Raw genomic sequence first — 11,209 nt, 5'->3', positions numbered from 1 at the left:
ATATAGATAAAAAAACCAAATATATATATATATATATATATATATATATATATATATATATATATATATATATATAATATTCAGGCATTAAATAGTCAAAGCACTGTAATATTTCCATTAAATGACATGATATAAATGTATTTTCGTAAGGTCATTTTATCCTGTATTTATGGATATAAACAATATAATTTAAGTAACATACAAATGTCAGAAAAAATAAATAAAAATTATATATATATATATATATATAAATAAATCACACGAGTGTATCCTACGCAACTTCTGAAAAGGACATCCTACATAACTAAAAAAAACAATCATTTTAATCAGTCATTAAAATATTTTGGATGCATCATCAAGCTACACTAATATTTGATTATGCACTTGCCAAGCAGGGAATTGTTAAGCCATGTCAAGTCTCAAAGATGTTACTTATTCATTCTTTAAAGTCCAAGGTAGTTTATGATTGATGCTTCCCTATCATTGTTTATAAGACAATACCACATTATGAAGCCAAGAAGAATTACATGGCATGAGAAATTCAATATTGTTGCACAGTAAAACCTTTGGACAACAGTGACTAGAGTTGTGCGTTTAAGGGTTAATGTGCAAAATATTTCCACTAAAAATAAAAAAATCCACTAACTGGGATTACATTTGACACTTGCACAGCTTCTTACCTTCTCAAACTCTTTCTCCTGAATGTCAAGCATGCTCTGAATTCTCTTCATCACTTCTCTGAAGGGTTCCCCCTGCCACAGTAAATGCACACATTAAAACGGACACGACACATAACGCATATAAACTGAACAAATGACAGCCATCCACCTACACGGCAAAAGAAAGCGGCAGCTGCCCGCCTACACATGCACTCAGCTAACACACCTGACGGATCTTGAGCAAAAAGGGAATTCCGAATGTCCCAAAGACTTCCTTGTGGAAATGTGCAACTGGAATCAGCATTTCATTCTCCTTGTCCAGGTCCACCTGGTCGAGAGGGATTTCCTGCCATGAAAGAAACGGAACTTGTTTCCAGGGGAACAGCATTCACAAATAAAAGTGGCATCTCCGACGATGAATCATTTTAAGAGGCTTTACAAGGGAACAGGTCCTTTGTTGTGCACATCAGTGAATGATGGGCTTTGAGGGTTGGCGTGTATCAGCGCTTCCTTACCTCTATTCTGAACGTTCGACTGGCTGCTGGAGATAAACATTCTAGCAATTCATCTTCCTGGTGAACCCCAATAATTTTGTAGCTGACAATTTCTAACAGCCTACAGAGAGGGCAAAAAAAGGACACTGTTAATATTAGCAGTGACCAGTGAAAGGGATCAGAATTAGAGTGACTCGTATAATGGATAGCGGCAGCATCAATGAGTTATTAATGCACGACTGGTTGATATATCTGTTTTCCTTTCTCATGCAACATGTCATAAAAACAAGACATCTTTTTAAGAACATTAGGTATGTTGGATTAACTATAAATTGAACAATTACAATGTCTCTGTACTTTATAGTAAGGGGGGAAAAAACGCTGAAAAGATTTACGGGAAGTGTTTTATGCACCACTAGGTACATGCACACTACCGTTCAAAAGTTTGGGGTCAGTAAGATTTTTGTTATGAAATTGTTCAAAAGTGAGTTTAAAATAAATGCTATTCTTTTGAACCTTCTATTCAAAGAATAAAAACAAATGAATTAGTTTGCGCAAAAAATGCTTTCAACACTGAATTTCAAATGTTTTAACACCAAATCAGCATATTAAAATGATTTATGAGGGATGATGTGATGAATATTTTGCCACCACAGGGGAAAAAATACATTAATACACAACATTTATTTTAAATTGTAATTACATTTCACAATACTGTTTTACTGTAAAACAAAAAAAAACACCTCATATCTTTTAAATGACTACAAAAATTATAACACAAACCAGGGTTTTAAATCATTTCAACATCACATAACGAATAGAACAAAGTAATAATTTAATAAAGATCCATTTGTTGAAGGCAAAAACTAGAAAAACTCATGACACATTTTTACCGCACTCATGGAAAGTCCCTTAAAGACCTCTCAGAGCAGACACGGAATAACAATACAGACTTGAAACAGAAATCCCTGATTAACGAAAAGTGCACTGAATTGAGAACACACAGACCTCAGCTTCTCTGAGCCTTTGTCGGACAGCTCCACTGCCTTTTTACATTCCTCCAGAAGATCCCGAACACAGCCATGCTTGTCAGGGTATAGTGTGATCTCCTAACGTGAGGGAGAGAAAATATTCACAATGACAAGTGTGCAGAACATAGTGGAAACACACATTATTGCAAATGATAAGGGCTGGCTGGCATGACGGTATATTCAGTGTAGAATCATTGCAGCAACTTCTTACCTCCTCTCGAAACATACTGTTGAGCCAAATGGCTTTGAAACTCCTCCTGTTCTCAAAGTCTGTGATCTTCATCTTGAGCTGTGGGGAAGCAAAACCATTAATAAATCAGATGCCCGGAACGTAACGGCTTAGAAGATCTCATATTCCCTAAGAGGAGCGCCAAGTGGAAGATAAGACCTCTCACCTGCTGGTAGTAGAGCTTCTTAGGCTGCCGGGGCTTGAAAAACTGCAGCAGGTCTCTGAGAGTGCCTTCATAGTTGTGCCTGAGTGGGTTGCCAGGGCCGTCTCTGTACCTGAGAGGAAGAATAAAAAGGAAGGTTTATGGATGAAAACATGGGGGAAAGAAGCCACACCAAATTGAAAATCAAAAGACGTACCCCTGTGACTTGAAGAACTGTAGGAGCATGGGGTCAGTATTTAACCTCTGCGCAACAGTCTTTGCCACCTGAAAAATTAAATATGAGATTATTTTTCTAAGAGGCTCTTTTTCATGCTACTGGCACATTCTGATCTACTTTTAAAAAAACGAACCTGGAAGTAGTTCATTCGGTTTGACAGTGTCACAACAAAGCCTGGGTCATTGTGAATGGTCTTGTCACAGAAGATGACATCTACACGGTGGTACAAGTCTCTGAAGTAGTCTTTTGCAGTAGGCAGCTCACTGGTTTCATTTTCAGGATCATCCCTGGTGGCGATACAACAAAAGAACAATCAATTTCAAAGCCCTGTTAAGCCATGTAAAATGACTTTGGAATGAAGACAACGAATACTTACTTCTGGAACACAATTATGTCTCCATCCATTAGCTCATCCAGAGCCTTGTCCAGGGAGACATCATAGTCTTGTATTCGCTCTGTTAAATTCGGTTTAACTTCCTGTAACACAGAATGCATCATGTTTTAGTGATATGTTCCTACGCAACGCTGACAGAACACATTTACACTAACCATTACGAACGCACGAAATAAACCAACACTCAAAAGTTTCATTTGTACATTTTTAGAATGTAAATAAACGTTTTCATTATAAATGTTGAAAACCATTGTGATGCTTAATATTTTTGTGGACTCTTTGATGAATAGAAAGAATAAAAGAACAGCAATGATTTGAAATAGTGAAGACATTTACAAGTCAATTTTGATCAATTTAATGCGCCCTTGCTAAAATAAAAGAATTAATCCCTTTAATAATTCATTTCTGAAAAGTAGTGTATATAAAAAATAAATTAATAAAATAAAAAAGAACATTGAATAAATAAAAGAAAACTAGTTTGTCTGCTGCAATTCAATTCAACCATTAGAACATCAGTGTGTTCTAATGCTTGAATTGACTTGCAGCAGACAAACTAGTTTTATTTTATTTATTCAAAAATTTTCTGTTTTTATTTTATTAATTTCTTTTTTAATATAACATTACACGGGCCAATTGTACATTTTATTACATGCATCTCTACTAATCACTTTCTATACAAAATGATAAATGTATAATTGGGAATTCAGTGTTAACCAAGTCTTACCTCATAGAGGATAAGGCTAGTTCCCTGCTGAAACCCTGCTCTTTCACACATAATGGGCAGCAAGCCTCCTGTTTGGGTCAGGGTTAGAACAAAGTAAGCATCAGAAAGGATCGACATCAGTTTAATTAGATCTTGACAAACTTCATGAGAACAATTCTATTAGACATAGCTTTGAATACTCACAATTCGATTACCAATTCGATTCGATATCGATTATTTTGGATATCAGGTACAGTACAGGTGCATCTCAAATTAGAACGTCGTGGAAAAGTTCATTTATTTCAGCAATTAGACTCAAATTGTGAAACTCGTGCGCACATACTGAAGTAGTTTAAGTCTTTGGTTCTTTTAATTGTGATGATTTTGGTTCACATTTAACAAAAACCCACCAATTCACCATCTCAACAAATTAGAATACTTCATAAGACCAATAAAAAAAACAATTTTTAGTGAATTGTTGGCCTTCTGGAAAGTATGTTCATTTACTGTACATGTACTCAATACTTGGTAGGGGCTCAAATTTACTGATTTGTTAATTACACTTAATGAAGTTTTTTAAATAATAAAGTTACAATTACATTCATTCACTTCCATTAATTTTATTTTTTTATTTTTTTTATATAAATATAAACAATGGTGGCTGTCAAAAAAAAACCTTGATGGATTTATTCAAACATAAATTAAACATTGAAGAACAGTAAAATTCATAATGAATGTTATATGGTGCATATATTTAGCAAAATGCCCCTCTCTACAGTTTATTTTTCTATCAGACTAATGAGTTTATGGTCACCAAATATGTTTTTCGGAGGTAAATGTGACGTTACGTGACATTGTTTACAAGCCATTATATTGGCATCTTTGCGCAGCTGAAACACTGAGCGATTACATGAGACAGGATAAGGCTTGTAAAGTTGTATTCTTTCTTTTAACTTACCTTCCAATGTTTAGTCATGTTTATTTTGTGCTGAAACTGGTATTAATGTGGAGGAGATGATCAGTTCACGTGCACCTCGCGCTGCTGCATCTGTTGAACTGAGGCGCTACAGCGATCTGTCACTCCACATTAAACAGTGCCAAAACGGCATTTATTGTTTGAATACTGCAATACAATTAACATAATTTGAAATCTGAGACTTTGTTTCATATTAAAAGTACCAAAGCACAATGCTTATTGCGATTTATTGGATGGGAAGTGCCCTTCAATGTTCCGTCCATTAACTGAAACCAGACTAGACTAATCGATTCTCAGGATTTAAGAATCGATATCGTTCTGTAAAAATGAGAATTGATTAATATCGAAAATGTTGTTGTCTACAAACAACGTCTGATGCTTTTACATTTTATGTGGTGTGAGAAAGCAACAAAGCTACATTTTATCGGAGCGGTCAGACAAACAAAATGTACAAAAATGCGATTTGAACAGGATTTCAAACAATATGAATGTAGTTTGAAACATACTAGTAAAAATCTAAATATGATTGAATTCATTCCAAATAAATGAACAAAAATCAGATTTGGACTGGATGAACGTGCACTTTCACTCTCTGACAGCAGATGGCGCTAAACTGCAGAAATAATAATAATAATTCATTTAAATGCAGCCGTTACCCCGGAAACCCTGTCAACAAAGCAGCTGCACTACTTTCTGTTTCTGAATCATGTTTAAATTATTTAAACAGACATTTAGATTTGTGTATTTGCTATGATGTTCATCACATTTTAATCTGGACTCCAACATGCCCTAGATATTGTTTGAAAATGTTTTGATTCTTTATTGTTCGGTCACACTTTACATTAGGGCTTCATTAGTTAACATTAGTTAATTCATTAGTTAACAAACTGCCAAAGAAAAATTCTTCTGACCATTCATTAATCTTAGGTATTCCAATATTTAATAACAGGTTGTTAAAATCTAAAGTTGCAACTGTGTTAAAAAAATACAAGTCTTAGTTCATGCTAGCTCATTAAATAATAAAGATTAAAGGTCCCATGACATGCTGCTTTTTGGATGCTTTTATATAGGCCTAAGTGGTCCCTAGTACTGTATCTGAAGTCTCTTTCCCGAAATTCAGCCTTGGTGCAGAATTTCAGCCACAACGAGCCAGTCCCACAATGAGCTTTCCTTAGGACGTGCCATTTCTGTGTCTGTAGCTTTAAATGCTAATGAGGAGGAGAGAGGCAGGGCAAGGTGCGTCGCTCGTTTGCAAGCCATGATGTCTCTCGAGGGAAAAAAAATATTGCGCTCGCCTCGCACGGTAGTAGCTAATTTTCTCATGGGTGGGCCAAATTCTCTGGGCGGGCAAAGCAGAGAAAGGGGAGGTAACCTTTCCCTGTATGACGACATAAAGGGAAGCTTCCAGATTGGGCCATCTGAGCTTACATTTTCTCAAAGGCGAAGCAGGATACCCAGGGCTCGGTTTACACCTATCGCCATTTCTAGCCACTGGGGGACCATAGGCAGGCTAGGGGAACTCATATTAAATGTTAAAAAACCTCAAAAGTAAAATTTTCATGCCATGGGACCTTTAATAACTTCTGTAGCAAATGTAGCTATTGCTCATTGTGAATGTTAATGCATTAACTAAGGTTAACTAATGAGGTCTTATTAAGCCCTTTCACACTGCTTTAGTTCCAGATCTAAATGTACGGTACTAAAGTACTGGGACGATTTTGCACGAACTATTTCCCAGTACCATTTAAAGGGTTGCATTAGCACCGAGAGTGTGTACTAAGAAGTGACGTAAGCCGGTCGACAGCGCCGTCATTTGTGACATAAATTTTTCTGTATTGCTTTATTGCATTTAAATGTTCAGTTATTTTTATTACAAGAAAAAAGTTATTAAACCTGTTATACTGTATTATGACTGCACTTAAAAAAAAAAACAATGTCAATATCGTGACAATACCGTATACTGTGATAAAAGCATTAGCAATTAATCGCAACATGAAAATTTGATACCGGCATATCCCTAGTCTCTTATGCTCCCCAAGTCTGCATTTATTGGATTAAAAAAGCAGTTAAAAAAAGTAATATGGGTAATATGATAATATTTGTATCATTATAATTTACGGTTTTCTATTTGAATATATTTTAAAATGTAATTTATTCCTGTGATGACAAAGCAGCCATTACTCCAGTATTCATGGTCACATGATCCTTCAGAAAACATTCTGATATGCTGATTTAGTGCTTAGGAAACATTCCTTATAATTTTCAAGGAAAACAGTCACTGCTTGATACATTTACGCTTAATATGCAGAAAACACCAAAATGCAGTCTCAGTCTGGAGCCCTCCAATGCTTTAAGGTTTTACTTTAACAATATTGACAACATTCCATGCAACCACAAGCCACCCACAAAGCCAACCCCGTTAACCACCAACAAATAAAACTAGAGACCCCTGAAATGAAAGGTTCTCACTATTGGTGCGGTGACACTCACTTTGCCGTCTCCTTTAGGATTAAGGTAGACGACGTAGTGGCCCCCGTGGTTGTCTCCGCTGTGCACCAACACAGCGTGAAGAATGTAGTTGGCTGGGTCTTTAACATCTGGCTTCTGCAGAAACTCATCCAGAGGTAACTGCTCTGGGAATTCAAACCTGTGGGGCACAACATCAAGTATCAGGCTCAGCCTCCATTCCTCTAACATCATATGAGTAAAAGTGAGCAAGAGATTATGCCAGAAAGATTACAGGAGAGAGTGTATCTTAAAATGCACCCTCAAGTCCATATTCAAGTAAGTGTTCAGTCGACAAACAACATTTAGATGAGTCACTCTCAAAGATATTTTAAGAGCGTAATCTCCCTCTCTGCATGGCACATATTTATTCAGACCACCCATACATCACAATGCTCGTTTCAGCAATCACAGAATTTACTTCAAAAGAAATATTAGTGTGACTCATTACATCACAAACACATTTGTGATGTAAAACAGCAGATATTACACCCAGATTAGAAAATTTTTACACCTACAACACACATTGGGGAAGGGCGAATTTACCTGTCATTTATCTTAATATTTTGGTCAGTCTGAGGGTCGTACATGAACCTCATGAGCTGTAGGTGCAGAATAGGAGGGAAGGTCAGGAACTTTACACCCTTCTCTGCTTCCTAAAAGACAAATGAACCAGAAATAAAGTCAAAACTCCAGTACAGTAAATTAAAATATGTATCAGGCACAACAAGATGATATAAATTATTGTATAGAGTTAAGGCGCAGTCACATCAGCAAGACTTCAGCTAATTTTTGTTAAGTTGGTCTGTTGTCAATGGTTTATCAATGCACCACTTAGATATCACTTTTAATAGCTGCTTTATATTGGTAAACGCTGCATATTCGCATGTTAAAAGTTCAACAAATTTGAATCCCATGTGCAATGCACATTTTCACCTTGTGTCCCTCACATGAAATTCCAGCATCTTTTGAGATGACTAAGGTAAATGTGACTGCACTTTTAGGGTTGGTTAGTATTGGAGGGTGATGTATGCAAACTCCTCACCTGTAGACCATGCTCCCCTGCATCATATTTGTTATCCCCATCCAGCTGTTCCACTGCCACATAATCCTTGAATGACTCAAAGACTGCAGGGCAAAGAAGGTGCATTAGTAACCTCAACACAAGTACAGCAGATACTGTGTGCAGTCCTACACAACATTATGAAATGGTATTGGAATGTGTTGATTTTGTCCTGGAACTCAGTTACGAGATGTCGGAAAATGTATTCATTTCCAGACCACACTAGAATAAAGGCCTTCCTGGAACAGAAGGGAGGACAGCAAGACAGAAGATCAGAGAAAGCCACACTTACTGTTTTTCTTTCCTTTTATGCTGAGTTGGATGTCGTAGTAATCCTCTATTCTTTCTGACCGATAGTCCACATGCTTACACTGGATGTAGGACTGAAATGGAGAAAACACCCAAATGTGGTGAGGCTGAATAAATGAATCAGACATAGAGCAAAACCACAGAGAGAGTCTGGGTGACTTACCACCATCTTCCCTCGGAAGAGCTTTGGGATTGTGCCCTCCACACAAGTTCCTTTCATCTTGTTCTCCACATTGTCCAACAGCTAAAAATGGAAAATCATACAATGGTCGGACCCAAATCACGTTCATCTAATCTGGCATGACTAATCCCCTCAATTGATCAATGAGTTAAAGGGGTCATATGATGCTGATAAAAAGAACATTATTTTGTGTATTTGGTGTAATGAAATGTGTTTATGCGATTTAAAGTAAAAAAATAAAATAAAAATAACATTATTTTCCACATAATGTACATTATTGTTTCTCCTCTATGCCCCGCCTTACTGAAACACGTTGATTTTTACAAAGCTCATCGCTCTGAAAAGCGAGGTGTGCTGTGATTGGCCAGCTATCCAGTGCATTGTGATTGGCCGCGGATTGGCAACCACATGTGACGAACCCGGGATGGACTACGCTTCGTCCACAGTGAAAGCCGATCCGGCGATCCACAGCACTAAGTTGATGTATTCCCTCAGCGACCAGCACAGGTCAGCTCTAGGCATGATGAAGCGATATCGTCCTCATTTGGAAGGCCAAACAAAGTAGTTTCGCTTTCACAACGAAACACACAGCGTTTTTATGACATGGCGGCAGCGGCAACAATACTACAGTGAGAATAAAAGTTACGCCTTCTTTCTTTGCGTGAACATTTGGGTGGCGTTATGCAAATCTTCCCACATAGTGACGTAGTTATGTGGGGGCGTGTTAGAACGAGCCGTTTTAGGTAGGCGTAGTTAACTCTTAGCTGTTATAAAGAATATCTCTTTGGATTTGAGACTTTAGTCTTTGCAACTTTACAGATCTTCTTTATGCACCAAGAGCTTGTAACACTCCAAAGAGAAAGGAAAAATTGAAATCGCATCATATGACCCCTTTAAAAGAGAAGGATCCAAGGGGATCCATGGAGATCAGGCTACTCACCACTCGGCACAGTTCCTGTACATCATGCTGCATGAAACTGTCTAGAGTCTCCCATCTGCGGAAACAGACACACATTTCAAAATATATAAAAAAAAGGGTAAACAAACAGTCACATGACTGACTATGAATATTTATACAATGGCATTAGCACCCAAAATTAAACTCAAGTCTCTGATCTGCCAGCATAACATTTAGGTCAAATGCCCCTTAATTAAACTATTAAACAGAAAAATTAAACAGAATATCAACAACTGATCACAAAACATTTAATGACAAGGAACAACATGAAACTCACATTTCACATCTCGCACAAGAATGTCAACTGGCAGACGGGTCATGTGTCAGTGCCTGATTCATATTGCTTGTAAACTGAACATTCAAAACAAAACCTACCCAAAAGACTTCGTCAGCTTCTTTGTCCCAACAGGCTTATCACTGTGTTGGAGCTCATAGAACACCCTCTGCAGGGCGAGGGGAACGCTTTTAGAGGAATCATCTCCCTCAGTAGGCATCATATAAACCGCCTAGAAAGCAAAACAAAGCAGGTTCTGATCAATGCACAGCAATAACCTTTACTTTTCTTCTGAAAACTAAAATATTATATAATGAACAATATGCAACAAAATTTATATTACAAAAGAGAGAAAAAAAGTAAAATTAAAACAACTTGCATTGACCTACAGCTTACATAGTCAACTTGAAAAGTAGACTAACGTCACAAAAGCACATGCGAAAACATTTTCTACATACTACCATTCAAAAGTTGACAGCTTTTTTATAAAAACAAAAAAGTAATTAATACTTTTAAGCAAGGACACATTAAACTGATCAAAAGTGACAGTAAAGATTTGTTTTAAAACATACATTTCAAATAAAAGCTGTTCTATTGGACTTTGCTCTAAAAGAATGTATTCACAAAGACGACTGTTTTCAACAACAACAAATGTATCTTGAGCACCAAATTAGCAATATTACAATGACTTCTGAGGGATCATGTGACACTAACAGGGGTTAAAGCAAAAAAAAATATTTTGACAATTTTTCCTCAGCCAAACCCCATTCCACTGCCACACCTGTCACACACCCAGTTTAAGAGCAGTGTTTTCTTGTAATTAGGAGCGCTTGTCCTCCTAATTTAAAGGAGACATATTATGCCCCTTTTTACAATATGTAATATAAGTCTCTGGTGTCCCCAGAATGTGTCTTTGAAGTTTCAGCTCAAAATACTCCACAGATCATTTATTATCGGGTATCATTTTGAAAATGCCTATTTTGAGTGGAAGCAGAAACACGCTGTTTTTCGGGCCTCCCTCTTTAAACGCAAATGAGCTGCTGCTCCCCGCCC

At 37.0% G+C, this 11,209-nt stretch overlaps 1 protein-coding gene across 1 annotated transcript in view; it reads right to left on the bottom strand.

Annotated features, from left to right (window-relative positions):
- The window catches only part of LOC107568401 (ubiquitin carboxyl-terminal hydrolase 7), a 41,361-nt gene that overhangs the window by 14,494 nt on the left and 15,658 nt on the right, over positions 1–11,209 (bottom strand). The window contains exons 8-23 of the mRNA XM_016254379.1: positions 9,865–9,919; positions 8,907–8,987; positions 8,727–8,817; positions 8,417–8,499; positions 7,918–8,027; positions 7,314–7,513; positions 3,912–3,979; positions 3,170–3,270; positions 2,927–3,080; positions 2,773–2,840; positions 2,580–2,688; positions 2,396–2,473; positions 2,162–2,262; positions 1,175–1,274; positions 886–1,005; positions 681–752 (exon numbers count right to left, since the gene is read on the bottom strand). Of these exons, the coding sequence (XP_016109865.1) occupies positions 681–752; positions 886–1,005; positions 1,175–1,274; positions 2,162–2,262; positions 2,396–2,473; positions 2,580–2,688; positions 2,773–2,840; positions 2,927–3,080; positions 3,170–3,270; positions 3,912–3,979; positions 7,314–7,513; positions 7,918–8,027; positions 8,417–8,499; positions 8,727–8,817; positions 8,907–8,987; positions 9,865–9,919 (1,591 nt within the window). The remainder of the gene's footprint in view (positions 1–680; positions 753–885; positions 1,006–1,174; positions 1,275–2,161; positions 2,263–2,395; positions 2,474–2,579; positions 2,689–2,772; positions 2,841–2,926; positions 3,081–3,169; positions 3,271–3,911; positions 3,980–7,313; positions 7,514–7,917; positions 8,028–8,416; positions 8,500–8,726; positions 8,818–8,906; positions 8,988–9,864; positions 9,920–11,209) is intronic.

This window comes from Sinocyclocheilus grahami, unplaced genomic scaffold (assembly GCF_001515645.1).
Source record: "Sinocyclocheilus grahami isolate Dianchi unplaced genomic scaffold, SAMN03320097.WGS_v1.1 scaffold27.1, whole genome shotgun sequence".
In the NCBI taxonomy this organism is placed as follows: domain Eukaryota; kingdom Metazoa; phylum Chordata; class Actinopteri; order Cypriniformes; family Cyprinidae; genus Sinocyclocheilus; species Sinocyclocheilus grahami.
Note: the sequence above shows the minus strand (reverse complement) of the source record. Positions and strands in the feature narration are given on the sequence as shown.